The following is an 18,122-nucleotide window of genomic DNA, read 5'->3' as shown; positions in this document are numbered from 1 at the left end:
GATGGTATAGAAATATAATAAATTAACTACAATTTAAAACAGAAAGATTAAGTTTGTGGGCTAAAGCCAGAATAGAGGAATAGTTCACCCAAAAATGAAAATTCTCTCATCATTTCCTCACCCTCATGCCATCCCAGATGTGCATGGCTTTTGTCTTCTGTAGAACACAAAGGAAGATTTTAAGAAGAATATTTGAGCTCTGTAGGTCCATAAATTGCAAAAGAATGCTGACCAAAACTTTGAAGCTACAAAAAGTACATAAAGGCAGCATAAAAGTAATCCATAATAATCTAGTAGTTTAATCCATGTCTTCAGAAGCATTATAATAGGTGCGGGTGAGAAGAAGATAAATATTTAAGTCCTTTTTTAACTATAAATCTCCACTTTCACTTTCACATTCTTCTTCTTTTGTTTTTTGGCAATTCACATTCTTCATGCATATCAACACATACTGGTCGGGGCTGGTCAAAGGTGGAGATATATAGTAAGAAAGGACTTAAATATTGATCTGTTTCTCACCCACACCTATCATATCAATTCTGAAGACATGGATTAAACCACTGGAGTTTAATGGATTAATTTATGCTGCCTTTATGTGCTTTTTGGAACTTTAAAATTCTGGCCACGATTGGACATACAGAGCTGAGATATTCGTCTAAAAATCTTAATTTGTGTTCTGCGGAAAAAAAAGAAATTCATGCACATCTGTGATGGAATGAGGGTAAATGAGAGGATTTTCATTTTTGGGTGAACTATCCCTTTAACAATTAATGTGGTTAAATGCATAAGACAAAGATACTTTAATAATTTAAATAATAATAATAAAAAATTGCTAATGTTAGATGATACCAAAAAATAAAAAATACGTGATTGTTTGGTATTTTGCTATAAACCTTTTCCTATCACGCTGCTGTCATGTGACTGGCACGTGACTTTAACTCCAACTCATACTTCCGGCTCTGCGTGGATGAGAAAAAAGTTGCATATCAGGAGTAAAAAAGTTGTATCTTTCGTTTTATTCGTTGGAAAACTAAATAGCAACTGCGTAGCACCAGCGCTACCTTTAAAAGAAAAGACATAACCCCTCCAGAGTGAGTTCTAGTGACCGGTGTAAATGCTCGGGATGTCCGCGAACAGTATGTCGTATAATGATCAGGGTGGATCGGTGGAGTCTGGCCTGGACGCGGCGCAGGAGAGCATCCCCACCACCCTCAACACCGGAGCGGGGTTCGGCCTCTTCAGCACTGACTTCAAGAAGTAAGAACACTTCTGACCTGGCTACAACAACACAAAACACCACACCACACACACACACACACACACACACACACCATAATGCAACACACACACACACACACCATAATGCAACACACACACACACACACACACACCGTAATGCAACACACACACCCACCATACCATAATACAACACACACACACACACACACACACACACACACACACACACATACACACACACACATACACACACACACACACACACACACACAACACACCACACCATAATGCAACACACACACACACACACACACACACACACACACACACACCCCCACCATACCACACCATAATACAACACACACACACACACACCGTAATGCAACACGCACACACACACACACACACACACACACACCGTAATGCAACACACACACACACACACACACACACACACACACACCACACCGTAATGCAACACACACACACACACACACACACACGTAATGCAACACACACACCCACCATACCATAATACAACACACACACACACACACACACAACACACCACACCATAATACAACACACACACACACACACACACAACACACCACACCATAATGCAACACACACACACACACCCCCACCATACCACACCATAATACAACACACACACACCACACCGTAATGCAACACGCACACACACGCACACACACACACACCACACCGTAATGCAACACACACACACACACACACACACCACACCGTAATGCAACACACACACACACACACACACCACACCGTAATGCAACACACACACACACACACACACACCACACCGTAATGCAACACACACACACACACACACACACACACACACCACACCGTAATGCAACACACACACACACACACACACCCACCATACCATAATACACCACACCATAATGCAACACACACACAACACATCACACCAAAATGCAACACACACAACACACCATACCATAATGCAACACACACACACACACTCACTCACTCACTGTCTCTGATAGTGTCCTGTGTGTCATTGCTATGCAAATAGTTTGGATATGGGCCTTGATCTGTCACCTTCTTGAACTGTCATAAGTAGTTGTTAAATGTATTTTGATTCTAGAGGGATAGTTTATAATCTATTTCATCTGCCAGATGAGTATGTTTTAAAAAGGTGACCTCAGAGACCTCTAAGTATTAATATTAATGATAGATTTGCTTTTAACTAGAGTAGAGCCCAACCGATATGGGAAAATTCACAAATTACTGATCTGGTGGCCGATATAGTTAATTTTTGAGCTGGAATGAAAACTTTCTATGTGGATTGTGCACCGATTTTGCACTGATATGACTATGCAAAGGTACTCAGAAGGCTGTATAATATCAAAGAATATTTGATATTATTATTATACATTGTCAACCAGTGCTAGAAATGAACCCTGAGAAAATAAGGAATAAATAAAAATACAATAAATGGCTAAATAAACATCAGTACAGTATAGTATAAGTCAGTTGATGATCATTTAAATAAAGAATAATTTCAAAGCTAAATAAACATCAGTACTGTTTACTATCAGTAATCAGTAATACTGCCAGTTAATAAAGGGCAGGTTGTAAAACAAGAAGCATATACACCTGCCGAGTCAAGAGATAAACCGCATTAAGGGGAAACATTCAGCGATGGAAAACCAGAAATTGAAATGTTACATTTTGTAAATGCAACGACTGGAATTGTTCAGTTGAAGGGGGTAGCAAACAGCGAATCCTGAACAAAACAGTGTGGTGAATACATGCTAACACATTAGCTTCCACTCAGCAGACAAGCAATGAAAGTAGCTACATGGTTAGCTAGTTAGCTATAAGCTCATTGTCACGGAGAGTAAAAGATGGACTTTATTTACTTTCCAGCATTGCGTCTCACTAAATATGTTACAACGTAGCATGAAATCAACACTCAACTGACACAATCCACCACTGTACCGTTGTCTGCTGAGCTGCAAAAAATGCTGTGATGTTTACCTTTCAATCTGCTATGTTACTGACTGCACTGACAATTAACTGACAAACTATAAGTGGCTAAAATAGCAAACAGATGTGATAGACATGAGTGACGTGGTTGTCAAGGACAGCATTAATGTTATATTAGTTATATTAAAAAGTGAAAATGATGGTGTCCTTGTTTAATAACTTTCCGGTATGTATTTAACAAACTAGTTAACTTACCATGAAGACACCACTTAACTCCGCAATGTCTGCAGAACCACCGTCAGCTCAGCTCTGTAAACAATGGAGTCAGAGCGCCCTCTGCTGGACAAACTATGTTATGACACAACTCTAAATCACCCCAAGCATTGTTTTCTGAAAAAAAAAAGTGATCATATCTGCGCATATATGAAAACATATACACCGATACGATATATCTGTAAAAGGCTAATATCAGCCGACCGATAAACAGATCGGGCACTACTTTTAACTTGATTTCATACTAAAATGGCAAAACATCCAGTGAGCGGCAGTTCTGTGGATGGAAACGCCTTGTTGAACAGAGAATTTCCAGATTGGTTTGAACTCAGAAAGTCTACTGTAACTCAGATAACCACTCTGTACAATTGTGTTGAGAAGAATATAATCTCAGAATGCTATTCTGAGATGCAGGCTGGTGCTGATTTGCCAGCAAGAGAGGGACCTACACAATATTTGGCAGGTGGTTTTAATGTTTTGGCTGATTGATGTATATTGTGTAGATCAAGCAAGTGTTTTTGGAATAATACCTTTATTTTTTCATGATCAGCGCTACCTAGAGGGCTGAAGCCGGGTTGCTCTGGGTGTTAAAGCACGTTTTGTTTGGGAGGAATTTTGTGTGACTAGCAATCTGTTGTTGTGAAACAGTTCAGAGTGTTAGCTACTGATGCTTTTTTAAATTCTTGAAGAAAAAAAACATTGCACATCTGTTACAGCGGTGGTGTAGGATATCATAGATTGACCTGTTTTGTTGGATGGTATGACTGCTAAAATTTGCATATTGGAGAACTGATGCTAATGAATATAAAAGGATTAAGATAAATCTCACTCTGGCTTTAGACCCCCTCCCCCACTAGGGGGCGGAATGTCAGTGAAATCACAACACTATTTATTCAATGGGAACACAATATCAGATATCTCACCCCATACTGGTATTAAAACCCTGCCTGTGTATTTTTCCATCTGCCAATTGTGTATTTGTCTTCTAGAGTCTCTTGAAGGCCATAAACAGGACTGATGTCTAACTCTCATGTCCTCATCTCTCCTGAACATAAGCTCAGATTCAGATTCAGCATCAGCGGTCCAATGATTAGGGGACTGAAATCAGTTTTGAATAAAATTGCATCTGCTAAATGACAGATTTCCAAACCAGAACCCTCCCTAGACAGGAAGTCTGTTGCTGTTTACTGCATTAATGAGCCAGTTAATTGCCTAATCTGATGGGACATATGAGGATAGTCTCATTTATTATGCTAGAAAAACAAGTCCATGTTGATGAATCTTTATTTATTGTCTAGCACATGATTATTTAGATTTTTACTCCGCTGTAAATAAGGGGGTTGCAACAGTTTGCCCTTTGATTCTCAATAGCTACTAATTGCAAATAATAAAATGGAACTAGTCTAAATAATTGTGGATAAGCCACCAAATTAAGATCTTTTGTCACTTGGCTGATGTGTCATATCGTGTTAATGTTTGATTTATTGTTAGATCACCACTGTATTTCCAGTCTGGGTGCTGAAGCAAAACCAGTTCAGAACCACTGAGATATAGCATTCAAATATCTCTGCCTTCCTTATTGAAGGTGGCTGGTTTTCTGCTGTACTACTGATTGCAGAGTGTTGGTCTCCGAGTGTGTGTGTGTGTGTGTGTGTGTGTGTGTGTGTGTGTGTGTGTGTGTGTGTGTGTGTGTGTGTGTGTGTGTGTGTGTGTGTGTGTGTGTGTTACTGGTATGTTGAGGGTTGTAATGGAGGGGTGGTTAATGCTATTCAGGCTTAACTGAATCATCTCTCTCACATGATTGCAAGCAAAAGCCTGAATTTATGAGAAGAGAGAGAAGCCTTCAGAATGAGACACAGGAACACCAGCAGCTATTATAAACAGGCCTGTGTGAAAGTGTTTTGGACTAGTTGATAATATTGTCACTTGCCCTATTGGGCTAGTGGTTACTTTCTTATGCCCCAACGAATTGTTGATCATGTGGGCCTGTTTTTATAGCTTACAAAAATGTTTGGTGTTTAGATAGGAGTGTAACTATTCACTCGTTTTCTCGATGCATTGATTTCCATTCCTGCTGATTCATATGCATCGATCTTGAAATATGATATTATGATAAACAAACAATATTTTAGAATATATATATATATATATAATAAATTGGTTACAGTTGACATCTACATGATACATGCACGGCTTCATTCTATAGCGCATCCTGAATGCTTTCATGAATCCTGAATGTAGTCAGATGATGTTAATTTAATGTTGTAATATTTTGTCAGGAAATGAGTGAGTAAAGCAGGACCAAAATGCAGAAAAATCTGTGTATAATTCGTTCATTTCATATTCAATTAGCAATTCAAAATCAGAAAAACAAAAAACAACATTTTATTATTTGTTTACAAAACCAATATATAAAAAAACAAATAATGACTTGTTTTTCGTAATTTTGATTTAATGCTCAAGTAGGGATGCACCGATACAACTTTTTGTCTTCCGATCCCGATATCGGAAATCTCAGTATCGGCCGATCCGATCCGATACCAGTGTTGTTTTTTTGCATAATCTCTTTAGAATATCTTTACATTATTGTGTGGAGTACTCTTTAATATGTAAAAAGACAAACCTCTAACTACACATCATTTCAATATAAATGTATAGCTTATTAAGAAACACTTTATTATTAACTACTAGTATACTGGATAATGAAGCAGCAAAATTGACAGTTATTCCAGTCTTCAAGTCTTCAGTAGAACATTTTCTTTTCTTTTCTTTTTTTTTTTTTTTTTTTTTGTTGCAAAATATATATATATATATATATATAAAAACACACATATATACATATATGTTTGTAAATAGAAAATTTGGCATAGTAGGAGTATACCTAAGTGGAATGCTTTAATGGCCACTTTTCATGACTATATAATTGCTACAGCTGTAATTGTAACCTCGATTATTTTTTTCAATTAATTGTGCAGCCCTATTTTCTTCCATGAAACACAAAAGTACATGTATGGGAGAATGACAGCCTCAGTCACCATTCACTTTCATCGTATGGAAAAAAGATGCAAGGAAGAAAGTCTCTTGAGCCATTAGTCTTCAAGAAGAACCTGCTTCAAATGTTTGCACTTGTTTATCATTGGGGTGGAATACTATTTATTTTATTTATTTCTTAAGATTTGTTAGACGTTTGTTACCTTGGTTGGTAAGTGGATGTCGATCCGGGTGGTTATCAGGACTAGCAGACCAGTACTGAATGACTAAAAGGCACAAAGAACAGAACTCTGTGGGGGTGATGAAAGTCTCACCATGTTTATTCAGTCTCTCAAGATAAGAGCCATGAGTGGATCTACTGAAGTGCATGAGTCAGCTCGACCTCAAGCTGGTTCCAGCCATACGGAACATTCGCCTGCTTGAATGAAAGGTTCCAACATCGCTATTTCTACTTCACTGGACTTCCTTTTAATTTTACACCCTCTTTGAGGCTGCAACATGCTTGTAACTTGCACTCAAAATGATGCTTAAGCTTTGGATTGGTTAGGAAATTACACAGTGTTGAGGTTGAGTTTGATTGAGTGTCTCTCAAAGAAGCAAATACCCATAAATGCTCTAAAAATTCATCGTATTGTATCCTCAAACAAAAAGTAAGATTCTTTGGAATACTAGCCAGGTCTCAAGAAGGTGGAGTGAGAGAATTCAGCCTTGAGAGAAGTAGGGCTGGGGAAAACAAAATGGATTAATTGCGTCCTGATATTGATTCTTGAAATCACAGAATCGGTCTTTTATTCTATGCCAGGTGTGCTCAAAAAACAAACTTTGATTGGTCCTTTACATGGTTTAGATGGCTCTTTCACATGCAAGCAGGCGATTTATTTTATTTTTTTTCGGCACCTTCGCAGCTTGAGAAACGAATTGGCCAAATGGGAAAATGTTTCGGTCATTGCCGATAATTAAAACAATACAATATATCTACCGATCATTTGGTCTTGGCGATATATCGGTCGACCATAGTATATTGTTGTGGTATCTAAATAGTTATGGAGAGTGGTCAAATTTCTTTCGTTTTATAAAATTATATTAACTGAAATATGCCAAAATTAATCAGAATCGAATCAAATTCAATCAGAATTAGAATTGAATTGGGAAATGTGTTTTACCCTAGATAGAAGAGTGAGTCATAGTAATGGTTGTGTGGAGCCTCAGCTCTCAAATATAATTGATGTGTAATGGTCACACTGGATGGCTGTGCGACTCTGGCACGTGGCTGTTTAGTAGATGATTGAGTCAGGCTGGAGGACAGTGCTGTCCTGTCCCTCTCTGGTCTTCTCGACTCCATCGGTTTGACATTGGTGGACATTTCTGCTTTACAGCCATCTCAAATATTTTCTTCCAAGACAGTGTAAAAATCAAGACCTGATCTTCTCTTCTGGTTGGATTCGGAGGAATGTACTATCTCACAGCGCTGTATGAAAGGTTTCTACATGGATTTGTGGATAAACAGAGTAAATGGATTTGCTCAGAGGAGCTGAGCGAGGCCTAATGATTTGAGACGGATGTTTGAAGACCTTTTTGGATACGTTGAAATTGTTAGTTTTGGGATAAAAGACAGCCTTGACCCTCACTTATTTTTGAAGTTATACATACTTAGAAGTGTTAAAGACCATTTGTTTATGAGACCGTGTGAAAGAACATCTGTTTTCTTGAGTGTGAAGATGAACGGATCTTTGGCTGTTTTGTGCTCCGAAGCGACCGGAGTGATGCAAACAGCTCTCGTATCAGCTGAAAACCTTCAGCTTACACTCAAATCTGACCTTAACTCGGAGGAATGCACCCTCACTAACAACCACAACTGTGGACGTGAAGAGAAAGCAAGCAAAGGGTACGAGAAATGCTCATGTGCGGGAAGCTGAGGATTTGTACTTTTTGGAGAATGGCATATTAAAAACAAGCATTTATTTGTAATTATATTTAGTCCTTCCTATTTAGTCCTTCAGTTCTGTGCTTCTGAATTGTTTAAGTATTACAAAGGGATATTTTGCCCCAAAAATGAAATTATTTCATCATTTACACAGCCTCTTTTGTTCCAAGCATGTTTGATTTTGTTTGTGTTGTGATAGACAAAAGGAGATACAGTATTTAGCAGAATGTCCAAGCTGCTCTTTCCCTACATGCCATTCACTCTTATTGTAGTTCTTTATCATACATTGAAAGTGAATTGCGACCAGCGACAGAGCTTCATTGACATTCTACTGGGTAATTGCTTTTGTGTTTCACACAAGATATAATGACAAAGAACGGGTTTATAACATCATGAAGGTGAGTAAATGTTTTGAGAGCTAACTGTTTCTTTAAACATGAATGGTTTTGTTTAGTGTCATTATTGATGGGAATAAAAAAGTTTAATAGTCATGATTTTGATGTATCTGGCGTAAAACCTGTGCCAAGTTAAATATGCGGATCACTGATGGTCCGCTGTGGCAACCCATAATGGTGCGTTCACATTCAATGTGAAGTGAGCATTTTATGCAGCGCGATTACATACAAAGTCAATGCAAAATGTGAATGGATGCGAATTTGAAGTGAATGGCGTAACTCGAACACGCAAAATCACTTAATTCGTTAAAATTTTTCAACATTCAATCCTTTTCCGGAAGAGAAGGGGGAATACTCGCAGGTTCGTGTTACTCGCGCAAACGTGAGTTTAAACACGAATGTATAATCCAGCAGTCAAACTCGCACGAGCAATGCGAGGCGAAAATTTTCTTTGCATTGTATGTGAACGCACCATAACAGGAGCAGCTGAAAGAAGAAAAAGTAGTAGTAGTAGTCATGATTTGGAGGTCACATTGTAATGCAGTTTTTTATGTATTGTCACTATTTTCCTCAAAGTAATGCTTTTCAGATTTTCTAGCATCATTCAACTACTATGAGCTGATAAAACACTCTTCACATAGATCACAACAGTCTGGTTCTGGAAAAACAATTTACATAATTAACAATTACTTATAAACTTTTAAAGACAAACCTACCGTGAGTTCCGAGGTTGTTAATCGAAGCAACCGCCCACTCCCATGACACACTGTGAACGATGCAATCGATTCGGTATCCTTTCCCTCTCAAACTATTTATTTATTTGTATAAATCTGAATGTTTTCAATTTGAGTAAAATAAGTTGTTTCCAGTGTTCAAAATTAACACTCGCTATGCTCCAAATGCAGGTAAAATTTGGCCAGTGAATTTTGCAGCTTTTTTCTTTCTATTAATGTCTGCGTGAGCTTTTGAAAGCGAATGAACACGTTCCAGTTTTGACCTCAAGGGGGCTCTGTAGGCCTACATTCAGTAATGCAGGTGTTTAGACAAAACAGCCTTGAACTAGTTTCTCGTTGCTTATCAATAGACTCCAATAGCTGTAAATCTAGGTGCAAGCCAATATTCAGGACCATTCATGCCATTGGGAAAAGGGGAGTACCACTCTTGTTTTTCGATTGGATGTGCGAGTAAATTTAAATTACCCACAAACACACGTTCTCTGGAAATGAGCATTGGGATTGTAGTTCTCATTAAAGACATCAAGGACACAGTCTTGTACATTTGTCTCTTTGTATGATTTTCAAATAATTGATCTCCTCAATTCAAAGTTTGGAATGAGGGCGATTCACCTCGTAGTTGGTTGGTTTTGGTCTTGGCTTTGAACTATCTTATGGAGGATTTTATAAAATCCCTATGGAAAACAATTTATGGAAAAAAATACTTCCGGAACCAAGATGGCTGAAAAAGTGGGTGGGCAATGTTACTCTCAATTGCTTGGATAATAGTTCCTCTGTATCTAAAGAATCTGAATGCACATTGTATGATACCAAACTACTTCCCTCAGGTAGAACGTGGCTGTCACATGGTACATCTGTAAGGGACTGAACTGTGCTGAGAGAGAGAACGAGAGAGAGAAAGAATGAGAAGAATGACCAGCATCCACACTGACTCAGTTAATCTAATAAATCTGTGGCACTCAGTCTGCTGAATAGAGATGGTATTGCGGGTCTCCTGAACTTTTCGACTTTGGTGTGTTAAACTATTTGTAGGGTTGTGGTTCAGTTTGTGTCGGCTGACTTTTAAAGTATGGTCACTGTGTGGGGTTATGGACCTGTGCAGCGCAGATTGGCATGTCCAAATCAGAGGTGTGTGATCTTTCACTTTAACCCACTCTCTTGATGGTATAATCTGTCTGTAGCTTAGTGATCCTGGACTGAATTTTCATTTTAGTTGCATTGAATGAAGCAGATTACTTTACCTTAAATATAATTGTTTTCTAGATTTGGGAATTAGCTAAATCATTTCTTTTGATTAACATTACAAAAAATTGCAATGGTAAACTTTGTTTCAGCCAAAATACCATACTTACAACTAGAGGTGTGAACCTTCACTGGACTCATATTTTGATTGGATTATGATTCAAAGGGTAAAAATTATATTACAAAATTATTCTCGATGGATCACAATGCATCTTGTCCTCCAATTATTTTAATCAATACACTAAATCTGTATTTAGTAGTATTACATTATTCATTTAGACTTTATCGATCCCATGCCCAGCTATAACCGCAACGATCGGTTGCTGGTCCAGGATGGCTACATGAGATATCTGCTGAGTGCACATGTCAGCTTCTCCTTACCACATCATGGGTAATCATAGAGTGACTCAAATAGCAGGGTTCCTCAAGAAATCAGTCAATCAGCATCTCGTATGTGCACTGAACAGAGTGCAAGAGGAGAGAAAGGCATTGGTGAAAAAAAACAAAACACATTTTCTGAACCTCTGTCTCATCATTATTTTCAATTGTTTGTTTCCTGTTCTGTGCAAATCATTACAATAACGGAAGAAAGCCCGTCTTTCATATTTTTGGTTGAGTTGATGCGTTATCATGAATAAACTCTCCTGTTGTTATGTGCTTGAGTTTGTGAATTAATTTCTGGATCGTAGTTTCAGTCAGAGACAAATGGTCATGTGGTTGATACATCCATTCTGCGATCAGTTCTGTAGCACACACTTGGCTTTAGTATATGCACAGCTGACCATCTCACTCTTTCTCAGGCATGCACATAAGCGCCACTGCGTTGCCGTGGTTCAAGTTTAACTCCGAGTCGATTCGGAATCATTGGAGAAAGAACTGCGATGCATCGGAGAATCCTTTTTTTTTCTCCCACCCCTACTTACTACAGTAATTGTAAGTAATAAGAATACGAATGAATACTTCATCTTTAAAACGTGTAAAGGGCAGTTCAGACCAAATGTGTACTTGTGGTAAAAAGTTAGATGGGGCAACATGATTATAACAGAATGCCGGTGTCTTGAAGGTTTTTTTTTAAAAGTCAAACTTGACATGGTGTCTGAAAAAACTAGACACTCGTACTCCACATGCTGAAAAAACGTCCAGATGCATCGCAATGGTCAATGATGTCAATCTAGCGCATCTTTACATAGAAAAATAATTGAGCCAGGATGGATGCAAAAACACATTCGGTACGTTGAACGGCACTGAAGAAGCTTTCCGAATCTTTTTGTCATTTTGTTTAAAACTAAATTTGAAGCTAGGGATGGCTAATACAAAATTGGCACATTTGACAATGATGCTGCACCAGCAATAATACTGAAATGTCTCTTTCTATGCAGGAATGAAGACTTAAAGGAGATGCTGGAAAGCAGCAAGGAGTCTTTGAAACTGGAGGCCATGAAGAGGGTAGTTGGGGTAAGAAACAGATCGAGATTTGAACACAACTTTTAAAAAATTAATTTTTGTCTCCAACAGAAGCATCTACTCTCATTTAACAACTTTTGAGCTCATGGCATTTCTGTCTTTATTACCATAATTCAATTGATACATTATGCAAATTGTTTGGCTAAGAATGTTTTGACTGCCATTTTTTGCTTCTGGAATCATACTATTAATCGTGTGTGTGTGTGTGTGTGTGTGTGTGTGTGTGTGTGTGTGTGTGTGAGACAGAAAGCTGAAGTAATTTGTCTTCATGGTAACTAACAAGCCATGAATTACATTTGATTACAGTGTTAATAAATGTGAGACATTTACTCTCAGGTTTGGGTTAGTCATCTATAGGGCAGTTCATTAACCTATTTAGTCTTCTCTCTATCAGCTGATTGCAAAGGGAAAAAATGCATCTGAACTATTCCCTGCTGTGGTGAAGAACGTCGCAAATAAAAATATTGAGGTAAGAGGACGCCTTTAAAACACACTTAAAAATACAACAAAAAAACATAACAAAAAAAATATATGTTAACAACAGCTCACATGCATCCGTTGGTTTTCAGGCCATAAAGGTCATATAAATGTAATCAAATCTTAAAAGCATTTGGCTTTATTTACTTTTTTAGTTATGCTGCAAGGCAACTTTCAGACAAAAATGTATTAGTGTGGATGTGGGTTCAGAAAATTCAAAAAAGATAATTGTTGATGACCCTGTTTCCACCTGGTATTAAGATGCATCTCCGGTGATCCCGATCACATGTGGTCAGGTGAGACACATCGCTGTTTACACCTGCTCACTTAAATGCGTCTCCTGTCGGATTTTGGTTGCAGCATCTATGATTTCATGATGACATACATCAATCACTATGTCGGACAAAGAAAGCGCAAAAAACGCTGCACTGTTTCTCAAACATGCATCTGAAATTTGATCTAAACACAAACACATCATTTTGAGCAGAATTCTCCATTATTTGACTAGATTACCTGGATTAAAGGAGCTTCAGATGTATGTGCTTGTCATCTGTGTGCCTGCATGTTTATTTCAGACACACCGAAAAGGATTCGTAAAGTTCTCGTGCTTGTGAATGGATCAGCTTTTTTTTTGTTGTGAAACCGCTTGTTCAAAGATGAAACTCTTTATTTAGGGCTGCAGAGCTGCAGTTGATTGACAGGTGAGAGGGTGGTGCTTCAATGCCGTCCTGTACGCAATCAGGATAAATTAGTGTTTACACTTCAAATGCGATTTGGTCACATGCGTTTTTTAATTGCCATCGAATGTGGTTTCATCTGAGACCCTTGTACACCTGTATTTAGCGCTGACCACATGTGATCGGATCACACGAGATGCATCTTCATACCAAGTTTTAAACGGGGTCTAAATCTATTAAATTCAAAACATTTGATTCAGCAATGTGGGGGGGGGTTGGTTGGTTGGCTGACAGAGAAAGAGGAATGTTTGGAGATCAGGATGAAAAGAGGCCCAGGCTGAAGTGGGCGGCTGGTGTTTTAGTGTGTAATTGGTGGTCCAGGGGCCCAGTCACGTTCTGTCTCTCCCCCACGCCTGACTCTCTGTATTGGGCAGCTGTGTGCCGAACACTGCCTCTGCCTGCTGGCATTGATCCACACACACACACACACACTTTGGGCCACAGGTGCTATTGCAAAGAGCATTGATTCACTCAACGCAGGTAGCTTGATTATAACTTTATGTGTAAACGTACTGATTTATACGAACACACATACTTACGTAAACAAACATACTGTAGACACACACGCCCCTCTGTGCAAAAACAAATGCTCTCTTTATCAGTTTAATTTAGTTTTTCTTTCCTTTGTATAATTCTGCTTCATAAATGCCAGCAGTTCATTTAGCTCCCTTCTAATTAACATGCGCGTGGATGCTCCAATCCCTGATCAGCAGGCCGCAGTATGTAAATGTGATTAAGCAGAGGGGCAGATGGGTAATGTCTCTCTTTATGAAGTGAGTGATGTTTTTCCATTTGCCTGCTAATCGCTGTGGTGATGATGATGGAATGCGTCGCCGTGACTCTGTGATCGCTTATGACCTCCCGTCACCCCGAGAGCTGGACGCAATTACATGGAGGGCTGACCTCTGACCTTTCACATTTGAGCTGTGGCTGAACGCAGGCAGGCTGCAGACAGAGAGATCAGACTGTTAATAAAAGACATATTAATATGGAAAATGAATTTATTCCAAAATGCATGACATTAGAACTTTGAAGTTCTGTTTGGGCAAAACCAGAAATGAATATTACCTTAGCTTAAATGTTTAATATAGTGAAAAGATGTCGAGAGGTGTGAGTCTAACACAACTTTGTCCTTCGGACATGTAAAAAGGGTCCATTATCTGTACTCGGTTTTTAAATATTTTGTGGCTGTATGTGTTTTAGCTGAAGAAGCTTGTGTATGTGTACCTCGTCCGGTATGCTGAGGAGCAACAGGATCTTGCCCTCCTGTCAATCAGCACTTTCCAGAGGGCCCTCAAGGTTAGTCCCGTCCCTCTGATGATGCTCCGCCCTTCACGTCTTGCTCCGCCCCTCTTTTCTCTTCTACATATTCTGCCTATATAGTAGATAGGGATAGTTCACCAAATGACAATTCTGTCATCATTAACACACACTCACGTTGTTTCAAACCATTATAACTTCTGTGGACCACAAAAGGAGGTTAGGCTGAATTTTACCTTCAGTAACCATGCACTTTTATTACATTCAAGTGAATGGTGACTTGGGTTAACATTGTGCCTAACATCTCATTTTGTGGTTCATGAAATAAAGAAAGTCATACGGGTTTGGAAGTGTATAAATGATGACATGATTAAAGAGCACCTATTATGGTTTTTAAACGTGCCTGATTTTGTTTTAAAGGTCTCATGAAATAGATTTACATGCATCCAAGGTCAAAAAGCACTTTCATTTTCTCATAACTTAAATTGCAGAATTAGCTTTTTTCCCCAGTGTCAAAAACGACTCATTCATTCTAAACTCCCCCTTTCAGAGAGCCTACTCTGCTCTGATTGGTTCAGATGGGTTAGTCTGTTGTGATTGGTCTACTCTATTTGAGGGCGGGTCAAAGCTGTTAGCGACACCAGAGGCAGATTTTTTGTTATCAAATTACGTAGGTTAGTACAGGAAGTAAGTCTGGAATTACTAACGACTCATTTCAGGTGTTCAGAATCGGTTCTTTCTTTTGGGAGTCAGTAACTCCATTTGTTGTGCACTTTCATTTTTGAAACTTTGCAACTTTTTTTACATGCACAAACAGCTATATAACACTACATGAAAGGTCATATTTGAAAAACCATAATAGGTGCTCTTTAAATTTTTGGGGTGAACTATCCCTTTAACCAAGACTGACATTACTGTTTGTGTGTGTGTGTGTGTGTGTTTAGGATCCTAATCAGTTTATCAGAGCGAGTGCTCTAAGGGTTTTGTCCAGTATTAGAGTGCCAATCATCGTCCCCATCATGATGCTGGCCATCAAAGAGGCATCCACTGACCTCTCACCTTATGTCCGGAAAACCGCCGCTCACGCCATTCAGAAGCTCTACAGGTATAACACACACAAACACACACTGACTTGGTTAGTAAAGTTTGTTGGGAACAAGAAGGTCTTTATGAAGGTCTTTATTTGTGTGTTTCAGTCTGGACCCTGATCAGAAAGAGCTGTTGATCGAAGTGATCGAAAAACTCCTGAAAGACAAAAGCACGGTAAATACAATTAAACTTATCCCTAAATGCACACACAAACACAACAATTTCATTGCATACAGCTTAGGCTGTCTCCATCATGACGGTTTTGCTGGTGAATAATTGCAAAGAAATAATGAAGCTTTAAAGATACACTTTGAGAGGCATTTATTAATGTTGAATACTTGGAAAGAAAAATGTATGTAAACAAATATTGCCATAGGATGAATGACATGATTAATAATCTTTGAATATAATTATATTATATTAAATTATTTAAATAATGCTTTAAATATTACAATATTACATTAATGCTAAAATAGATGTATAAAGAAATTCATTTAACTTGCACTAAACATAAAATGGTAAACAAATATTAGTGTTGAATGACACTATTAATTCATCATTATTCATATTTTATTTAAATATAAACAATATTTTAAATAATACTTATATACTAAAATATTAAAATGTTACTTTATTAAAATAAATATATATATATCATTTTTTATTTTTGAAGGCTCATTAAACAAATACTGGGTTTGAATGACATGAATAATGACATGGTTAATTATATTATATTATATTAAATATATCAAATAATATTTAAAATATTACTATATTAAAATAAATATACAAATAATTTCTTTAAGGCTCAGTAAACATACTGGGGTTGAATGACGTGAATAATTACATGGTTAATTCTATTATATTAAAATATGTAATTATTATATTTAAATTTAAATTTATTGAAAATATTTTGAAAATATTAAAATATAATTTAAGGCTAGGTAAACAAATTGCACTGAGTTGAATGACATCATTCTAAATATAAAAATATTTTAAATAATACTTCAATTATTAAAAAATACATTTAATATTAAAATAGATTTATACAAATATAAAACATCTCCGTTAACAAATAATTATTATATAAAAATTTCCTTTAAGGCTCTGCAAAAAACATATTGCACTGGGGTTGAATGACCTGATTAATAATATTCTAATTTAAATGTTTTATGTAATAATTTTACATTAAAATACATGTACAGCAATAAACAATTTCCTTTAAGACTCTGTATACAAACACTGGGGTTGAATTACATTACAAATTATGTGGTTATTAATATTCTTTTATATTAAAATATTTGTAAATAATACTTAAAATATAAAATTGTATTTAAAATAAATGTATGAAAATATTAAAGTTTAATTTATGGCTCTGTAAACAAATTGCACTGGCTTGAATGACATGATTCTAAATATTAAAATAGTTTTAAAAATACTTCAGAACTGAATATATAAAAATATAAATTTCTTAAACACATTTATATATATATATATATATATATATATATATATATATATATATATTATACATATATCATTCTTGTTGTGGTCCATTTTAGTTTTGGTAGGTTCTCTCAGTCAACCCTCCAGAGCCTCCATAGACAGTATGAATTTGGAGCATCACATAACAGCTACTGTATCGGACAGAGAGATATAAAATCTTCAGAAACTGACAATATTTATTTAATTTAGCATAAATTGAAAAATCAAAAACATCTGTATTTTTAGCTATAAGCACAAGCAATCTTATGAAAGTATTTTATTTAGGCCAATGCATTGCTTCACATGAACATTCATTTTCAATATAGGACCACCAGATGGCGCAACAACCCAACATTTTCTCCCATCTCTCTGACTTTCTGTCCTTTTTCTCCCTGCCTCTGCCTAAAACCACTCTATATAATAGAATTTGCATCTTCCATACTCCTTTGGAAACAGCATTCACACCAAGTCCTGGGCCAAAGTCTCGAAACACATTATCGTAAAACACAGCCATTGCTTCTGTTCTCAAATTTGAGTTACGACCACTTGAGATCTGGGTTTCAGTTCGTGTTGTTGTGTTTTGTTTCCATTGTCCTTATAGGCTTTTAGTGTAGAGTCATATTTCACCCCTAGAGCTTCACGAATTGTCACTATCTCAACGAAGTGGTAAACATTTATCTATCAGCTTCCACTGTTCGGGTCTTCGGGCAGGTGGAATTTGAAAGGAAGTGTTGTGGGATGCTTTCAAGGTAAAGTAATTTGAGTGTGTGTGTGTGTGTTCAGTCTGAACGACAAGCGCAGCATCAATCACAGATGT

The 18,122-nt window shown here is 37.2% G+C and overlaps 1 protein-coding gene across 1 annotated transcript in view; it reads left to right on the top strand.

Annotated features, from left to right (window-relative positions):
- The first annotated feature begins 933 nt into the window (after window positions 1-933).
- Window positions 934-18,122, top strand: part of LOC127629052 (AP-3 complex subunit beta-1-like) — an 80,244-nt gene continuing 63,055 nt past the window's right edge. Inside the window, exons 1-6 of the mRNA XM_052106079.1 lie at window positions 934-1,257; window positions 12,173-12,248; window positions 12,652-12,726; window positions 14,675-14,770; window positions 15,676-15,836; window positions 15,928-15,994. Coding sequence (XP_051962039.1) covers window positions 1,115-1,257; window positions 12,173-12,248; window positions 12,652-12,726; window positions 14,675-14,770; window positions 15,676-15,836; window positions 15,928-15,994 — 618 coding nt within the window. The 5' untranslated portion in view covers window positions 934-1,114. The remainder of the gene's footprint in view (window positions 1,258-12,172; window positions 12,249-12,651; window positions 12,727-14,674; window positions 14,771-15,675; window positions 15,837-15,927; window positions 15,995-18,122) is intronic.

This window comes from Xyrauchen texanus, chromosome 35 (assembly GCF_025860055.1).
Source record: "Xyrauchen texanus isolate HMW12.3.18 chromosome 35, RBS_HiC_50CHRs, whole genome shotgun sequence".
Lineage (NCBI taxonomy): Eukaryota > Metazoa > Chordata > Actinopteri > Cypriniformes > Catostomidae > Xyrauchen > Xyrauchen texanus.
This window is presented reverse-complemented; position numbering and strand designations above follow the sequence as displayed.